The sequence below is a fragment of the Pteropus alecto genome, unplaced genomic scaffold, assembly GCF_000325575.1.
Source record: "Pteropus alecto unplaced genomic scaffold, ASM32557v1 scaffold30, whole genome shotgun sequence".
Taxonomy (NCBI): Eukaryota; Metazoa; Chordata; class Mammalia; order Chiroptera; family Pteropodidae; genus Pteropus; species Pteropus alecto.
In genome coordinates this window covers 3,070,857-3,090,090 of record NW_006429782.1, presented here as the reverse complement: position 1 = coordinate 3,090,090, position 19,234 = coordinate 3,070,857, and the positions used below count along the sequence as shown (strand labels likewise).

The window sequence follows — 19,234 nt, the reverse complement described above, 5'->3', positions numbered from 1 at the left end:
TCCTCCCCTCCCCCAAAATCTGGCCAAGGACCCGTATGTCCCCGAGCGCCGCCTGACCGGGACAACCGCCCTGCCTCTCACTGGCCCACCTCTGCCGCGCCTCCCACGATGGTGTAAGGCCCGGTGCGCCCGCGGCTTCTGCATCCCGGATGAGTCACGGGGACAGCAGAGCTCGTAAGAGCTGGGAACGGCTGCCCCATTTCAGCACCCCGCTCAGAGGTGACGACCGACACCGCCACACACAGACACCCACGGCCAGGGGTCGATCCCTGGCAAAGGGGACCCGCACGGCAGGGAGGCTCTGCGAGGGGGGCGCACGGCACAGGCACGCCCCCGCGGACCCTGCTTGCTGGATGCGGAGCACGCCACTTGTTCAGCAATTTCACGCTCCGCCGCCTGGCAATGTGAGCGTGGAGGCCAATCCAAGGCGGCACTTCCCAAATGCCACTTGTTTGTGAACACACGGCTAAACCCAAAATTGCTCTCATGGTCTGGACAGTCCCCGTGGCCCGCTCTGCTTCGGCTCTGACAGCACCTGCAGGACGAGCCTGGCCCCCCGGCTTCCGGCTCAGTGGCACCTCCCGCCACCGCAGGAGGTCGCGGCCTACGGGGTCCTTGGATTCTCTGTGCCACAAGGCAAACAACAAAACCACACGCCCTGGATATTTAATTACTCCTCAGATCAAACAGGAAATTCTGACGTGCTCACGTCCCCCTTCTTGGCAGAGCTTAGGGGCTCCGCCTGCGATGATCCCCCCACGATTTCGAATTAAGTATAAAGAGCCCAACACTCTTAAATCCTGGGAGCCGCTCCCATCTTCCTCGCTACAAAGCCCATCTTCTCTTCTAAACTGGCGCTAAAACAGTAAAGATAGAGAAACAGATAATTAGAAAAGTAGGGTTTAGCTGATTCATCTAGACCAGCGCTGCCCAGAGAAATACGCACGAGCCACCTTTGTGACGTTACTGCCTCTAGATGCCATATTCAAAAACTAAAAAGAAACAGGTGACATTCACTTTGATGATATGTTTTGTATAACCCACGTCACGCAAAAGTATCAGTCTATAGAACCAGTATAAATAGATTTTTGGTGATATGTTGTCTGGTTCTGTTAACCGGAGTCTTGGACACTCACAGCTCATCTCCACTGAACTGGGCCAGATTTCAAGGCCATGACACTCTGACACTCCCAGGCGGCCAGCGGCGACTGTACCGATCATCCCAGCTTAGACCCCCTTTGTAAAGGTCTGAGGTCTAGAAACTGCTAGACAATTCGGAGTCTGGGCCCCAGGAGCTGCCCCTACATTCTGCCCTCACCAATGCCCTGACGCTGCCCTGACTGGGGACAGCTAAGCGATCCCTCGGAGGAACCCCAGGCTCAGACGTGGGAGAGGCTGGCAGGAAATACCGTTTTCACCCTGCAGCAGCCCCGGGAGGGGCCGCTCCTATTCCACGTGCCCGCAGGTGGCTGGGCCTGTGTCCGCTGTGGAGACAGGGCCGGAGGGTCTGAAACCCACGGGCCAGGCGAGTCCTGCCTGATGGGAAGCGCCTGTGGTCCTCAGACAGGCACCTACACCCAAAGTGACAATCCTGGAAGGCAGGCCCCTGGAACCGGCAGCTGGAAAGGGGCTGCTTCCTGCCTGCCCCCCGCAAGGTTCGCTCATCCCCCACTCGCTGGAGTTCACGAGCCCTGTGTGCATCCCGCTACCTTGACCTCCAGAAGGAGACAAGCGGGGGAGCAGTAGGCCTGACCCCCTGCACCCAGCTCTCGTGGGCTTGCCATTGAGGGCCACGAACCCTGTGAGCTGTCACTCAAACCTCGCAGACGGGTGCCAGGAGCTAAGGGGATTTGAGAACGAGTGCCCGGTTCACACGTCACATCTCCCAGCCAGGAATCGGCCGCAGAGAGTAGCAACAGGAAATTCCTGGGATGGTGAGGCAGCAGGCAGCCCTCAGGCCCAGAGCACCCAGGCTCTGCTAGCTACGTCAGGGTCCCACCAGGAGACAAGAGGGCCTGCCCAGGCCCCGGCTGCCGCCGTCCACGCGCACTGCCGCACGCCTCCCCCTTCCCGGTGAGGGGCGCTCTAGGGGCCAGAAACAGATCCCTCAAAGCCTTTCACAGGGTCTGAGGGCACTTACTTACCTGAGTAGCCACCTTGCCATAATCAATCCACCGCAGAGTGGCAAAGTTGGTCGACTCGGCACAGTTGAAGCCGTGGTTGAAGCCGGCGTGGTAGCCGTAGGGGAAGGTGATCATGAACTCTCCGGCCTCCTGTGTGATCTGAGGAGGCCAAGGCCGACAGGTGAGGGCGAGGCCCAGGGTCAGAAGAACGGGGAGTTCGTACACGGTTTGCCTCCTGGAAGCCACGCCTGGCCCGAGAAAGGGACAGGCTGGTGGCAAAGGCCACGGGGAGTCACCAGGGAGCACAGAAAGGGCATGTGGGCTCAGGAAGTTCCCAACGCGTGCCAGGGAGCCCCAACTTCAGGAGCCAGTGGAATCCGCCAAGTGACAGGCGGCTCTAACTGCACAGACTCCAGCCGATTTTCCACGTGGCTGATGAAGTAAGTAGGTGTGGTGGCAGCCACAACAGTTTGCTGCCAGCCCCTGCTCACTGCCGTCTGGCTAAGGACCCGAGGTGACAGACACGAGTCAGCACTCCTCGGGGGTGAACTGCGGGTAGGTACAGAGGACTGCTGAACGCTACCATTCCAGATGCTTCCTGTTTCGGGGACGGAGGGGCCCCCGCTTTGAGGAAAACGGCTGCGTCACACCACCAGCCACCCGCGACATTCCCGCACTAGCCTCCTCCCAGGATGGGGCGCGAATGCAGTGCAGCGTCCTGCCCTAGGATGACATGACCTAAATCCCCTCGCCATCATAAGCACAGAATCTGCCACTACTCCAGGAGGCTGGGCCCTCCGATGAGGTCCAGGAGACAGAAGCAGCACTCAGTGTGTGTGTGTGTGTGTGGGCGGCGGGGGGGTGGTGGTGGCATGATGTCCAAGACAGAGCGCTGTAGGGAGAGCTGCTCTGGGATCTAGTCAAACAGTCCGGACAACCAGACCTGACACAGAGACCCCGAACCAAGGAGCTGGGCATGAGTGACCGGGGTGGGGCCCACAAGGACCCAGACCGAGGCTTCTGGAACCGCAACCCCAAAGCCTGGAGGAGGAGGAGGTGGGGGCTGCAGCCTCATCCCCCCACCTAAGGAGGAGACGCTTGCACATGACCACACTGACCACCCTCCCCCGTGCTGCTGAGCCAGGCCCGGAGGAGACCGTTAACAACAGCGGGTACCGTTCCCACTGGCCGGGACGCCTAGGTGGGAGCTGAGGCTGCGGGCGTAGGAGTCACAACCTTTGCGGTCAGGTAGGCTGGTCTCTTCCTTGATGTGCCGTCAGCAGGAGGCACAGACCACAGGTGGTGGGTGGCCACCGCCCCGGACAGGAACAGACCTCCCGGCCTTTCACACTGCCGTGCGCCTGCCAGCACGATTACGTTTCTTCCCAGGGTTTCACGGCAGCAGGATCGGACGCTCTGCACCGCTCCATCCGGCCGCTTTGCTCGTCAACATTCACTGGTCCGCGTGCCATCAGGCCTCGGCTCCTTTTCATTCCCAAAGGGAATTCTGTCGTGTGGACACACCCCTGTCGTCCGTTCTCCCGTGCACAGGCTTCGGGGCTCGGGCGAACACGGCTGCTGGGAACACTCATGGGCCCCCACCCTGCCGCCGCGTTTGCGCTGGAGCAGACAGACGCAGAGGCGCCGCCGCAGGGTCTCAGGGTGGGGGCACCGGCTCATCTCCAAGACACCGCCCCACCTCTTCCGCAGTGGCTGCCCCTCTGCGCCCCACTGATTCCCTCTGCTCCCCTCGACGGGCATTTGGGGATGTCCAATTGTGTCCATGTCTGTGGGTGCGCGGTGGGATATCCTCGTGGCTTTGATGCCCTTTCTCTGAAGCCCACGGGCCGCCGCGTCACGTTGGCTTGTGCGTACGTCTCCACGTGCAGTGTCGGCTCCCGCCTTCGCCCCTCCCTGCTCATCACGCTGCTCATCTTTCCATCGTTGATTTGTGGGAGTTCTCAGGCATGCTGATCTTTACTTATTCCCCCAGAGATGAGCAGAAATCGCTGGATTCATTTAAGTACCAGCGAGACGTGAAACTCTGGCGGGGGGGGTGAGTGGGCGGCGGGAGACGGGAGAGTAAGACTTCCAGAAGCCAAGCAGAGTCAAAAATCAATCAAAACTGACGCAGCCTGGAGAAAGCCAGCCCTTAAGAACACTAAGACGGTTTTCTTTTCAAATAATAAATTGCACCAATCAAGGGAAGTCAGTGTGCATTAAGTCATATTTTTAAATTCCTGTCCAAGTGACAGCTACGTGCAGGGAATGAAGTGTGTGCCAGGAGACTGGGGAGAGCGCGCTCGAGTGTCCCCAGGCCCCGGCTCCCCTGTCCTCGGCAAGGGTCCTCTGGGCCAGCTTCTGCCACAGGACTCGGAGGGTTTGTTTTGTATTTTAATGTAATTACTGATTTCCTTATTCTATTTGAGCTGATCCTGGAAAGAGCCATCTCGCTTTTCCTCCACCGGTAACTCGCACACTCTGCTCTCTGCTGGGGCGCAGCCCTATGTAGCACTGGCTTGGAGCCTTCTGGGTGCACAGCAGGGTCCCAGGGATGCTGAGCCTGAGCCCCTGGGTGTGGCAGAGGCACCTCCACCCCGGGCTCAGGCAGACTGTGGGGCCTAATTCCCCCTGCCCGACCCCCACCATAAATCAAGGCCTGGAACAGAAAAAGCACTCAGGACGACAAGAAGATTATGTTCCTGTCAGAAAATCTACGTCCCAGTGGCTTCATTCTGAGCCCACAGTGTCTGTCCTCGATGTCACTGCCGTCAACATCATCCCAACAGTGAATTAGAAGGCACTAGGGATGATGGATAGGCTGGGCGGCAAAATAAGAAGGAGCGAAGGGAATGCCAGCCCCAATGCCAGTCACGGAGAAAGCCCGGAGTTGTTTTTTTGTGCAAGCTCGTGCAGAATAAACGAGCAAGTCAATGGCAGTTTCCAGAAATACACTCTTTTAATTACTAAAAAGCTCTCTATTGATCTGCTTTTCCTAAGAGGTAAATACCATTATAGAGACTTATACGTGGGGTGTGGAAGTCGCTCCTTCGAAGGCTACCAGGAATTCGGATCAGGGATCCACGTCAAACTGTGACGAGGCGTCCGTCAGAGCCTGAAGACAAGGGCCTTCGCCCTACTGGCCTCAGGAAGGAAAGGGGGCTGCCAGCCAGCTCCTGCGACCCGCGTCCCTGTCCAGGAAGCACCACGTTGGAGAACATTCTGGACAAACCGCAGGGGAGCAAGTACTTCTCACTTCCATGAGCAACGCCATGGTCTGCCCATGAAGCTCCTGAGGAAGGGCGTTCGCTGCAGACGGCAGAAGGCGAACAGGGGGCGCAGGAACCTGCATCTCTGCTGCTGCACGAGTGGTGGCTGGGAGTCACTTTGCCCCTGACAGAGATGACGAGTCCCTGATGCACGCACGAATGCTGCAGGTGGTGTGACTGAACCGTCAGGAGCAATTTCCGACTGGCCGACACTCAACACTCGGTGAGAGCGAGGCGCCAGGGTCTGATGGTGAACTTGCTGCTGTGCCTGACGAATGGCTCCCCTGTCTGAGGAAGGGCGTTCGCTGCAGACGGCAGAAGGCCATGGGACACCTCCACAAACCAAGCTCCCAAGAGTCTGCTCAGACCTGTCCAGAGGTTCTGGTGTGCCTGTCGCGTGGGCTGACGTGGAGAGGCCTAGATGTTCTTGCCCAGAAGGCTCGTCCGTGGGGAAGGAATCGCCTGGAGCAGATAACTGCTGAGTGCGACCCACGGCAGAGCCATCTCCAGACCCAGGCGCCTGCGAGCCCCCCGGGGGCCTCGGTCCTGTGGTCTGGCCCAGGGGCTCCTGCAGTCTGCCCGCCCTCTGCAACCGCATCCCCCGGCTTCAGGCCTCGTGCGTCACAGCCCTTTGATTCTGTAGCTGTAGGGTGAGTGAGTTCAGAGTCTTGTAGACGGGCATTCACTGTCTCAAAGGACGCCCGCCGGGTGTGGGCAGGTCCAGGGAGCAAGGGCACGGGGTGGTGGGGTGTTGGCGGGGGGGTGGTGCGTGCAGGGGAAACCGGTGCCCTGCGGAGGGGAAGAGGGCCTGCCCAGGGCCCTGAGGTCCTCCACAGCTGGCCCTGCACTCTGCTGCCCAAGCCCGCAGACCCTGTGGAGGGGCAGCCCACCGGCCGCACCCAGCCGAGGTTGGGGTTGGATTCGGGTCTGGGAGGGAGCAGGAGGGCAAGTCAAGGCCCCGCCCAGCTCTGCCTCTCCCAGCCTCACCCCCCACGAGGAAGAGCTGGACACTGACTGCCCGGCCGACATGGCCCTCCCCGGGCTTGCCTTTGTTCCAGACCCTTTTCTAGAGTTAAGAAGCCAGTTTCCTGGACGTCTGCGGCCCCAGCAGCCCCTTCCGGGGCAGCCCCTACGTACCCGGCTGAATGGGATGCCGTACTTCTTGAGGATGATGGGCGAGATGAGGGTCATCTTGTGCCTCAGGAAGGCGTCACAGCCCTGGGAGCTCCCGGGGAAGAACCCTGAAGCAGAGAAGTTGGGGGGTCAGTCTGCGGCCGGGCGGGGTCAGGCCAACGCTCTCTGGGCGGCTCCTTCCCCTGTCGGAGCACAGAGCACAGCACCAAGGGAACCAAACACATGGACCCCGTCACGCAGCCCCACGTGCTCCGCTGGTGGCAGGCGGTGGTGACGCTCTGGCCTTGGCTTAGTGAACCCGGAGCAGAGAAGGTGCCGGGGCTGTCCGTGTGAGAGGGCACACGCCCCCGATCGCAGATGGGGCAGGGCGTGGGTGCGCAGGCACGTCCCCTCCAGCCCCGCCAAAGACCCGCCGGGTTGCAGCCACGTGGTCACTGAGCCACGTGAGAGCACAGTCAGGGCAACAGGACACAGGAGCTGGTGCTCTAGAAGCAGCCGAGCTGTGATCGGCGGGGAGTGGTGCCCCGTCCGCGCACACACACACGACCAAGTCTGCGACAAGGCTCTTTGCACGCTCCGTCCCCACGGCCCCCAGGCAGGTGAGGAGAGAGAGGCTCGGGCCATTGGCTGACCCGCCCTTGGGCCCTAGTCCTTCAGGGAAGAGCAGAGCGGTCCGCCCGGGCTCGTCCACAGCTCCGGCCCTAAGCCTCGGTCACAGAGTCCGCGTTCGGGGATGCTTCCTGCCCTAGACTGTACAGCACGGAGCTCGTTTAAGTAACACTGGTGAACACGGGCTCGTCAGCGCTACCTGCTCAGAAAGCTCGTTTAACAAACACAGTTTGGGGACGTTTCCGGACCACGTGCTGGCTGAAGCTCCAATCAGCGACACGTCTCGTGGATAAAGAAAAGCAGGCTCTGGAACTCCACCCGCAGCAGCTGGGCTTCTCATCCCATCGGCGGGAGGGGGCAAAGACGGGCTGCCACGGGCACTCGGGGAGGATGTGGTGTGGCATCTGCCTCTGAGTGTCCACTGCCCTCCACAGCCGGCCTGGGGACCCTTTTGGAAGCGACCCAGACTTCAATGGGCACATTCACGTGTGTGCAAGCACACGGTCCCACACATACCCCGATGTGGGGGGCGGTGGGGTTCGACGCCTTCTGTGCTGGCAGACAGCGCCTGGCTCCAGACAATGGCAGGGGACTGGATCCTGCGGCTGCGTGCGGCACTGAGACATTCCTATGGGCTTTACGGCCGTCGGCCTCCCCGCGGCTCCTCGGCGTGTTTAAGTGGCTCCCGGCAGTGCCCAGGCAGGTGCACACCGAGGGACCGGCACCAACGATGGCGACTCACCTGAGCTCTCGCCACGGCCGTGGCCCACCCCGCCCCGCGAGCCCATGTGAACGCAGCGGTCACCTTCCACGTTAATCGCAAACTCGTTCCACTGTCTCAAAAACAGAGTCGGTGACACGTGACCTCCGTGTGCCCTGCACCGTCCCCGGCCCCCTCCGAGGAGTGGAGGGCTCCCTGCAAGGCTTCCGACCTCCTCTGCTGCCAGGGCTCCTGGGCTCCAGCAGGGGTGACTCGATGAGCCCGTATGTGTCTAGAAGCAACGGCGGTGGCCTCCCGCCAACCGCAGGAGCTCTCCTACCAGCCGTCCAGGTCCCCGGGCGTCAGAAACAACACAGGCGGCAGGGCCCTGGCTGCAGGAACGGTGTGGGAAGCATGGCCGAGGTGTCGTCCAGGGGTGGCGGGTGGCCCCACAGCATCCTGTGTCCAGGTTCTCCAGCTGTTGCTCAGACCACCCAAACTTTTCCAGTAGGAAAGGCACACTGAGCCAGCACAGGCCAGCACGGCCCACTGCAGGATTCCAGAGACGTTGTCGGCAAGGGTCCGGCAGGGCCAGCCATGTGGTGGCCAGAGCATGCCCCGCAGTGGTTTCCCCACGGCTCTGGAGGTGTGGGAGGTCGCACAGCGACCACCCAAGGTGCTCCTCTCTTGGTCCCTGAATCTGTGATGATGCTCCCTCCTCTGGCAAGAGGGACTGTGCGGACAGGATTGAGTCAAGGCCCCTGAGATGGAGATGACCCTAAATTACCCAGTGTCCTTCACGGGGGTCCTCATGAGGAGGTGAGAGGCTCAGGGCCAGAGAGGTGGATGGGGCTGCGCTGCCGGCTGGGACGAGGGGGAAGGGGCCACGAGCCAGGGACGCAGTGCCTCTAGAAGCTGGAAAAGGCCAGAGACCCCTTTCCCTGGAGCCTCGGGAAGGCCCAGCCCTGCCTGTGCCTGGGTTCATCCCCCGAGGCCCGTGTGGGACCCCCGACCTCCGGGACTGTGAGAAAACGAATCCATGGCGTTTTTTTGTTGTTAAAACTGCTTTTAGAGCAGTTTAAGGTTGACAGCAAAATTGAGGGAATTTGTCATTTTAAGTCACTGAGTTTATGGTAACTTGTTATAATGACAAGAGAAAACTAATATGATGAGAAAAGACTTTTTAACTTATATTTTAAAATTAAAATTTGTATTTGAAACGTGTATTAAAAAAATACACGAGCACGTGGAACAGACCCTAACTAGGACTCCGTGTGACAGGGACTCCCCAGAGCGAGAGCGTGTTCCTGAGAGACGGGCTTGGCCCACCCACAAGGACAGGGTCCAGGTTTCCCACAGAAACGTCACCACGACACCCCCTGCATCTGTCCCCGCGCACCCCGACGAACCTCCCTCCATTCTTGGGGGACCAATGCCACTGATGTGAAGCTAAGACAGGAGGCCCCTATTTTTCCAGAAAGATCTACTCCCATCGCCAAAGCAAAACATCAACATGAGGGAGAAGAAAGCATGAGGCAGGGGTCCCGGTCGAGATATGGGGAGGGGCCCGAGGACGGTGGCCGGCAGTGAGGAGGCCCGCATCGATGCAGAGCAATGGCTTCCACAGGGTTCTGTGGCCGCCTCGGAAGGGCTGGACTGCTTGTCACGGCCTCCTAGACAGTCAGGACGACCAGATGGGCCCTGTGCTGTCCTGCGGGCTCCCAACTCTGGGGTCTTCGCCCTGCTGCCCACCCCCACCTGGGTGCTGCCTGCGAAGGAGGGGTTGGCTTTCAAACTGACAGAGTGAGGTCCAGAACGCTGGGATGCCGTGACAGGGAGTGATGGGACACATGCCACCGGTCCCTCCCTCGGGGTGGTCGGGGGCCTCAGCGCCACTCCAGGGATCCCTTGCCCCAGGCCCCGCCTTCACTTCAAGTCCGTGCCCCTCTCCGGACGCAGCCTGGGCCCCTCTGACAAAGCCGCGAGGCAGGCCCGGGGAGGGTCTGAATGCGGGCGGTGGGACCGTGGCCGCTGGGAGGGACACTTGCTGAGGGAGCCCAGGCGAGTCACAGCTCCGCACGCAGGGCCTGCAGCCACCCAGGAGCGCTGAAGCCCAGGTGAGGTCGCCCCCACAATGAACAAAGACCAGAGAGGACTTGGGACAGGGCGCGTTGACACGGCTGTCCTCCCTGGCCCGCGGAGTCTGCAGGCGCCACCGAGGACTCCGAGCTAAGAAACCAACACCAAACACGTCTGAAGTAACGGCATGCTGTGCAGAACCCACGAAGTGACAACCCCCTGGCAGAGGGACCGCGGTCCTGATCACGTGAGAGCATGCCAGGGAACGGGAAAACAAGACAGCGACGGCTTGAAGCATGTTGCCGCTCCCCAAATCGGAACCCGCATGCCCAGCAAACCTGGGAGGGACGACGGCGGCCTCCCCGCCCGGCCCGGCCCATCTCCCAGGCCCCGGCCCGGCCTGCCCCAACCCGCACCGCAGCCACAGACACCTACCTATTGCCAGCCGCTCCAAGCGCTTGCCATGCTCCGGTGGGATGGCGTACCTACGAGAGAAGGGAGGCACGTCAGAGGCGCGGTCGTGTGGCAGCCACACCTCAGAGTCCCCAGGGAGACATGGCTCGTGCACAGAGCAAGCGACTGCAGCTGTGGTCAGGGCTGTGCGGCACGCGGGCAGCGGCGAGGGGCTGTCAGGGGAAGAGCCCACGCAGAAGGCGGTGGCGAGGTGAGAAGGCTGAGGACGGGGCCCAGGTGGGTCGTGATGGAACTCTCAGGGCGGCAGGGGTGGGGACACTGCCTGTTAAGTGGCACTAAACCTCGATGAGGCTTAAAAACCAACAAGTAAAATAAAAGCACTAGACCGGAGCCGCAGGGTGGGGATCCCGGCCGCCCCACGTCGTCAGCCCCGCGTCGTCAGCCCGTCCCCCGGCCCCAAAAGCTGATGGGGAAAGAAGCTTCAGGAAAGAGAAAAATATCATCTGTTATCCACTTCATAAGTTTTATTTTTACACGTCTTACATGTGAAAGATTACGAGGCTGTCATAAATAAAAAAGACGTAAAGGGGGAGTTTGCAAACAGATGAAGCGAGGGTGCTATCCCGCCGATGCTGTGCAGGGAAGCTGGTGGAGCGGGGAGCCCGGGGCGAGGGGTGCAGGGGAGCCCCCACCCAACGGACATGCCACCCCCGTGCAGCCCAGGGGACTCGGCAGGATCAAAACCTCAATTTTCAAGCAAAGGCAGGCAGAACTGGGGTGCAGGTCCCTAACGACTCAAAGCGCCGAGCAGGGGCCAAAGGAAGGGGTAGAGGTTCGTCACCATGGCGACGCGACCCCAGGAGAAACTCCAGGACAGCGTCTCAACCTGGGGAACCGCCTGCGCCCAGGGGACACGGGGAGATGTCCGGGGACATCTGTGGCTGTCACAGCTGGCGGCGCTCCTGGCATCATGTGGGCGGGGCCAGGGATGCTGCTCAGCCCCCCTAGTGCCCAGGACAGCCTCCCACAGAGGGCAATCAGCACCTAAGTGTGAGCAGTGCCGAGGGGAGAGACCCTATTCCAGAATAAAGACGGTCCACATCTCGCACTCTAGAATGAGTCAGGTGTGAGGTGCAATCACTGCCTCCTCCGCCCCTCAGGTACAGGTAGAGATGGGGCCCACACAGAACAGGGAAGCCGGCCCAGACCCTGTGGCCGGTTAAGTCCATTTCAACCGAGAGGTTCACTATCACTTCTTAATAAAATAAAAGGGGACGGGGTAGGAGGTAAGTTGAGCACGTGTTGTCGGTAATCTAACAGAACAAAAACAATTAATTTCTGGGCGCACCCTGGGACACTTAAGGAGACCTTCGATTCTGAGGTTCTCTGCCGGCATCAGAGAATTTTCCATCGTCTGGACGAGGATGAGGCTACTCTTCTTTCGAATGGCCTTTTATCGCTTACACAGAGATGATAAAAGTCAACCCCAATCCAAAGCACCTTTGTGGGATTACTGGCCCCCGAGCGAGGGAAGGAAACGTCCCGTTCCTTCTGGGAGGACGCGGCCCAGGCCGTGATGATTAATGCAACATCCTCTGTCTACAGTGGCGCTTGCACTTAATTACCGCCTGTAATTGGGAGTTGTAAAGATAAGATTAATTGCATCTGGTGGATGTTAAAAGTTTAATACGTTGGAACGTGGCTCCTCTGTTATCGGGAAGTACACACGGCAGGGCGCTGGGCTGAGCGTTTGCGAGAGCAGCCCCTGGGGAGATGAGAAAGGACTCGAGGACAGGACGCCAGAGCCACGGGAACTTCTGGGCTCCAGTGTCCCAGAGCGAGCAGTGCCGCCCACTGCTCAGAGTGACCCAGTGACAGCCTCGAGAGTGCCAAGAAACCCCGCCACCAATGACGCTGCCAACGACGTGCCACGCCAGCCCGAGCCCTGGGGACTCGGCGCGATGAGAACCTCAGTTTCAAGGGAAGGTGTGCAGACCGGGGTGTGCGTCCTTGAGGGTCCAGGGCGCGGAACCGCGCCAGCCAAAGGCGGGGCAGCACAGGCTTGCTCTCTACAGCCATCAGAGCACGCCCGAGTCCCGCCCGCCTGCTACCGCCAAGAGACTCTGGCGCTGTGGGCTGCAGGTGCCCGCTGGGCCCTCTCTCCCACCACGGCCCTTGGGGTGCCCCGGAAAGCCAGCTACAGAGCTGGCCTCCCGACAGGGACTGACATTCACCAGCAGAGAGAAGGCCCCGAGGAGCTCAGAGCACGGTACCCTTGTGACAGTCCACCCAGTGTCATGCCACCGGGCTGGGGCATCCCCGACTCTCAGGCTTGGCTCTCGGAGAAGGAAAACGGGAAAGGAAAGAAGGGGAAGCAGCTATTCGAGCTGAGCGTGTCTGCTCGCTAACCCTCAAGGCAGGCAGCATCTGTCTGGATGTCAGCGAGCAACTTCTCGGGGCAGTAACACAGTCGGTTCTTGGTCACCAACAAGGGGGAAGTCTGGCTCACAACCCAGGAGATCCGTCTCCATCACAAGGACACACATGGTCAAATCAATCCGCTTTGCCCACCTGTGACCCCAGGCAGCCTCTCTCTGGGCTGGGCAGCTTTGGTCACTGGGAGACAGAGGGTTCTTTCATGGTTTCCTCGGACAGGCGGCCTCCGGGTGCCCCAGCCTGGCCTCTCAGAATGGGGCTGGGGCAAAGCCCGCTGGCCCGCCCTCTCCTCCAGCTCCGCCCCCCACACCGCCCAGAGCCTCCCCGGCTCCCCCAGCCCGCTCTCCGCCAGCCTGAGTGTTCATCTCCAGCAAGGTCCATGTCCCCACTCCAGACAGCCGCAGTCAACATGCTCCCCTCCTAGGACCGGGCAGCATCTGGTGGGCCCTCCTGGGTGGTCAGCTCACCCCAGGCCAGTGGCAGGACATGCAGGGACTACAGCCTGGCACACAAGTCACATTGGAAGAATCTAGAGACATTGGGAGAAAGGAGCAGGGCAAAGTGGAAGGGGAACAGAGCAGAGGGTTCCAGAAGCCGAGAAAGAAGAGGGGGAGGCTGCGAGGGAGACGGGTTGCCGGTGTAAGGTCACCCAGCCTCCCCTGGCCAAAGCCCCCAGCCTTGCCCGTGGGAGTCTGGACCTAGGTCAGTGGCCTAGGTCAGTTACAGAGGGCGCCTCCCAGGGGGACATGCTGGCCACCACATGGGACACCCGATAAGTCTAGCCCTGAGGTTAGCTAGTCTGGAGTCGCCCCTCTGGAACTTTTTCCAGAAGCATCTGCCATTCACCAGCATCTTTATCTCTATATTTAAAAATCCTCCTCACTTTCTCTCTGCTTGAAGGTTTTACAAAGCATTTCAGGACGACTCTAAACCGGGAAGGCACAGAGAATTCGGTCTTAGCTCCAGCGGATGCGGTAAGCCTAGCAACCGGTTCAGGTGACCCTGCAGAGGCCGCAGCCAGGCTCGACAGGCTCCGTCGTGGGTTCAACGTCGTGGAGCTGCCCAGGAGGCTGGGGGAGACGGCCCCGGGCATCGCGGCCCAGGCGCCCTTGTCGGAAAGGCAGCTGTCTGCAAACATCAGGGCTTCAGTGGGGAAATAACTCATTTTCCGAGCAGATGTAAGGCTCAGGCTCACGAGGTGCAACAAGACGGGACAGGAGCCCTGGGAACTGCGCCCCCAACGGACCTGAGATGTGTGAAAAGCCACCTGATGTTTAAGAGACGACTACAGTCCAGCAGTTACACCGGGCAAAGGCCCGACCCACGGGAGCGAGTCACGCGGGCAGCAGGACCCTGCGCTAGGCCGGCCCCAGGGAGATGGTGTCCCCAGCCTCCTGCGCCTCCAGGCTCCTCCTTCCTCTACACTTTGGGTATTTGGGATAGTGAATGCACCCCCTCCAATCATGGCCACCTGCAAAAGGCACAGCTGACACCCGTGAGTCCGCCCACAGGGAGAGTGGCGAGTGATGATGTTTGAGAGCTCCAGCATGTCACACAGCAGGAGTCTGACCCGTCTACCAGACGGTCAGGGACATACTGGAGAGACTGGACACTGGAGAGGAGCGCAGTTCGGCCCCGGGTTCCTGTTTTAACACGGAGGCCAGAGGCTGGACTGTCTCGGGAGGCCCTGCTGAGGCCAGGCCTGAACCCAGGCTGGCAGCTTAGGGACCCCTCGGGGCTCCAGACAGGGGGTTTCCACCTGCACGGGTCACAACAGACTCTATGGGACCAATAAAAAAGCTCCAGGGCTGTGACACCAGGCAGGTCATGGGTGCCGAGTGGGTGGCAGCCTCAGCCCGGAGGCCAGGTGGCTCTTGATGAAGCCAGGAGATGAAAAGGAAACGTGTCCTCTGCAGGCAGGCCGCCCGCCTCGGCCAGGGCACAGGCCGCTTCCATTTTGCCGACGCCCCGGGGGAAGTCTCCTGTCCTTTCCGGAAGATGCTATTAATAGTGTCATCTTCTCGGTGTTTTGTTTATTCCCCTGGAATGGCTTGATGGATGTGAATAATTATCAGACTATAAAAGCCAGCAAATGTGCTACTTTCTATCGCTCTAAATCATCAAACAAATAAAGTGTGAAACAGCAATTTTGAATATAATTTTCCCCTCTAATGGCTTAGAATTATTATCAAGAACAATGAAAATAAATAAGCAAATGCCTTGTGAGTTAAAAATTAAATGCATGTGTCAGGGAGAGGGACGCAGAGCGTCTTGGAGAGCAGAGACCTGCTTGGGAGCCATTAGTTACAAGGACATGCGACAGGGCGTCGGGCCACACAGACACCTGGAGGGCTTCTCAGCTTGGACTGGCCCATCCCCCGTCCCCACTTCCCTGGGGGGCGGGCCACCCTGGGGCACGTGCACCATGGTACCTATGAGCCTGGCTGACCCCCCGCAGCCCTGGGGTCCTGTCTGCCACTGCCAGAAGACAGCTACACGAGACCCCAGAAAGCCAGGTGGGTGGGGGTCCCAGACCATGGGGCTGCTCACCTCTCGGACCAGCGAGCGAACCCATCATGGGCAAACCCTCGGGACAGGTCGTGAGACTCCAGTGAAGGGACCCCCACGCGCCCTGCGGCCCAGCGGCTGGGCTGGCCAGTCGCCCCTCCCTTCCCCACACCCGCCGGCGCCCTAGGCTGCAGCGCCGTCACAGGTGGTCTGGCTCTCTGGTGAGGAGGGCGGCGTTCCCATGGTAATGAGGTGAGTCCCAGCACCCTGTCCTGCCCGCTGCAAGGGCAATGCGACTTGATGAGGGCACGGTCTCAAACGAGGGCCCTCAGTCTGCAAGCGCCCGTGCCTGCGAGAGCCCTCCGCCTCTGCCGGGGCCCCCACCTGGGACCAGCGCGCTGGGAATCTAGAGTTGCAACGCTGTGACACCGACTTTCTTTTCTCCCCCAGGACTCGAGAGACTCTGCCAGTGACAAGAGCAACTGGAATTTCTCCCACTGCCCAGCCTGACAGCTTCCACCTGCACGAGACTCCCCGCGGTCAGGTGCCGGCGCTAAGGGGGCTCATCTCTGCTGAGGAACGCGTGCCACAGGCACAGGTCCAGCCGGGAGCCTGCTGTCAGTTCAGCCCGACGCGTGTCGGAGGGTGAGGAAGTTAATTTCACAGTGTCTGCACAAGGCCTGGGCAGACAGGCCCCTTGCCGTTTAACGCGCTATAATTATGAAAACAGAACCAAAAAGGCAGCGTCCACTGGAAGCGCCGAGACCACATGTCAACTTGGAGGCCACCTGGCATGAGCAAGCCGCCTGCACAAGCCCGGGAGGCTGTGGCAGCTCCAAACGCCGGTGGCCTTGCCAAGGGCACACGTCAAAGCTGTTATCGCTGCAGTCCCCAAACACAAAGCTCCATCGTGGCAGCAGCCCGACCTCTCTTGCCACGAGTCAGCGGGACGGTCCCAGCATGCTGCCCCGCAGCCTAAAGGGGCCCAGCAGCACGACCCAGCCACAGAGCGGCCGAGGCACTGCCCTGAGGTGGTCAGAGCTAAGCTGGCAGGGAGGCCTCGCTGCTCTGCCCGTCCGCCCACATGTGGAAGCACCTCGAGACACAGTCACAAGCAGTGACCCCTGACGTGATGGCCACTGAGAGCAGCCCTGTCAAGTGATCCACTGAAATGTGTGAACACTTCAGGCGACCTCCAGGTACTGTGTTTTACGTATAGTAAGTTATACCACAACAAAGCTGTGAAAACGTACCAGCCCTAAGACGCAGGAATGGTGAGCCACAGTGTCACCCTAGGTGCTGGGCTCAGTGCCACAGAGGCATTTGGCTCTTCAGTGTCTCCTGAGCCTTGGACCAAGGAAGGCATCCATAAAATTAATATGAGCCCCATCAGATGAACCAGGAACCCTAAAGGGACTAAGTCACAGATGCCAGAAAGGCACCGGGCCCTGGAGGTTTCACTGAGAGTCCCAGTAAGCCTTCGCACTGAGGGCGGCACCCACTTGCACTACTGAGCAGGCAGGAGGATCAGAGATTACTCAACTCATTTTACGAATCTGGCATATTTTTGAATTAACTGACGAGGAGGAAGCCCTCCACCAACACAGGGCAAAGACGCATAGGAAAACGGCAGGTCAGTCCCACACAGCTGCAAAACTCTCAATGACACATCAAAAAATCAGATACAAAAGTGTACTGCAAGACCAAAAAGGGTTTATCCTCAGGGATACCAAGACAGTCTAGCAAATAAAAGTTTACGTAAAATTTCAAACCATTCAGTATAAACATCCTTAGCCAACTAGGACTGAGAGGGACCACCCCACAGTCGCATTTCATGGTGAACATTCTGGAGAGTCGGGAGCAAGGCAGGCTGCCCATTACGACGGCCACTCAATAGCACTGAACTGAAGACACCAATGCAATAAATCAAGAAAGAGATGAAAGGAGAGTAACAATTAGAAGGAAAGAGACACACTTTTTTCTTTCACTAGGAAAACTAACAGAACACGCTGGCAAACCACAGAAGGAAACGGTTCAGCGAGGGCGAAGAATAAAAAAATCAGCGTGGGAATAGCCACTTCCTGTGCAGCAGAAATGGTCATAGCAGACTACAAACCCCACCAAGACCAGCGATGCCCCGCGCCTCGGGCTGAAAAGCCGAAATTCCTCACTACGAACGGGTCAAATGTAAACCCAGGAATGTGCCTGCCGCCGACGGAATCGCAGGCTGACTCGGGAGAGCCTACGTGCATCTCTGCAAGGCTGACGCAGCCAGGGGACGCAGCCAGGGGACGCAGCTGCTCAAAGCTTCGTCCAGGGCAGGAGAGGGCAACGAACTCGCCTGTGATCAAGTCCTTCCGTAAATGAGGTGGCAATGATGACTGTGACAATGGCACCAACTGACTTCAGAATGCAGTCGTGGGAGGGTCATTATGTTGAGCACAAGCAGAGTGGCCTTATCATCACGGCTAAGATGTGAACGAGGTGCTGTTAGCAGTCCCGGAGACAGTGGAGGTGACGGGCAAAGTCTTCACCCCGTGTTACATCATCATTGGATAAAACGCCTGGCAGAAGGTGGGCTTGCCCTGGAAACCTGAGGGGTAGCAGGTCCACAGGCCTGAATGAAAGGACGGCCCTCGAACCACCGAGACAGCTGGAGTCCCACTGGGACGGGAGGAAGAAGAGTTGTCACCGGCCCGCTGTGCCTGGAAGGGATCGGCAGAGGCCCCGGCCAGAGGATGAAGGAGAGTCGAAGGCCCTTTCCTAAAGTGTCAGGAGAAAACGAGTGCGTTTCCGAGTCCCTGAGCAGCAGGCGTGGGCGCTGATGTCACGGGGGAGGGGTGCTCCGGTGTACCCCCAGAGGGGCTTGGCCTGGGCCGCGTGGTGCCCTCCCTGAGGGGTGACTGGAACGGTCTGGCGGCAAACGGAGATGAGCCCAGTTTATAGGGAAATCCCGCCTCAACTCCCTAGGAGCCTCGTTCTGCCTGTGGGAGGCAGCCCCCCTCGTTTGTCCCCACCCTGGGCCCCTTCCTGAGAGATACGAACACTTGCTGGGGAGATAGTATCAGCCCAGGACCAGGGTGGCTTGTTCCCAGGAAAGGACCTTATTGAGCTCTGGCAGTTTTATCTTTAATGGATCATTTAATTTCCAGGACAATAGAGGATAAACCAAAGCAGTGTCAACGATTTGAAATAATGACATTTTTATTGAAACCTACACACAAGATAAACAGAGTCCTGGGAGCATCTGCTCAGAGAAAATGGGGCATCTCAGATGAGGACAACTAAACGAACTGGCCGGCCATGGGGGACGACGGTGTGCCGACGGGAGGGACCAGGGCCGCTTAGGGGGCCGGGAGGAGGTGGTTGGTGCCACAGGCACCGGGGCTGCTCCCGGCCCACCCCGCTTCCCGGTGTTGGCTGGGATGCGTCAGCATCCTGGACGTCCTGCAGCTTCGGGCCCAACTCCAGGGGAGTGGGAGCCGGCTGCACGCTGCCAGCCCGCTTCAACCAAGGAGCGGCCGTCACGAGGCCGGTGGTGCCGAGTCTGCAATGGCTGCCCTGGAGGCGTCTGACCCCCAGCCCCGGTTCATTACAGGCCCGTGGATTATTTTCGTTATGTGACAGGACCTACGGTGCCAAGTCGCATGCGTGCCTGTTTTTGATGCTATTTCTGAAGCTGCTGGGTGGAGGGCCGAGAGGTGAGGCTGTGAAAGGCAGGTGACAGAGCTTCTAGCGAGAGAAGGAAAGGCCTACGCTGCCAGCGTGGGAGAGAACTGCTGGGACACGCGGCCGGTGAGAACTCGGCGCCACTTCCAAAGACCTCACTCTCCTCCTTGACGGAGAAGCCTCGTCAAACGACCCGCTGTGCCCGGGCCTCACGCCGGTGAGGCTGGTGCCCCCGCCACCTCCAAACTCCTCTTCCACAGCCCTGTGAGCTCGAGCGGGGGCCCCCTGATTTA

General features: G+C 59.6%; 1 protein-coding gene across 3 annotated transcripts in view; it reads right to left on the bottom strand.

Moving 5' to 3' along the window:
• The window catches only part of KDM4B (lysine demethylase 4B), a 133,874-nt gene that overhangs the window by 46,977 nt on the left and 67,663 nt on the right, over positions 1–19,234 (bottom strand). For all 3 annotated transcript variants that reach the window (XM_015585687.2, XM_015585680.2, XM_015585683.2), the window contains 3 exons: positions 10,350–10,399; positions 6,530–6,633; positions 2,145–2,282 (listed from right to left, as the gene is read on the bottom strand). In XM_015585687.2, coding sequence (XP_015441173.1) covers positions 2,145–2,282; positions 6,530–6,633; positions 10,350–10,399 — 292 coding nt within the window. The remainder of the gene's footprint in view (positions 1–2,144; positions 2,283–6,529; positions 6,634–10,349; positions 10,400–19,234) is intronic.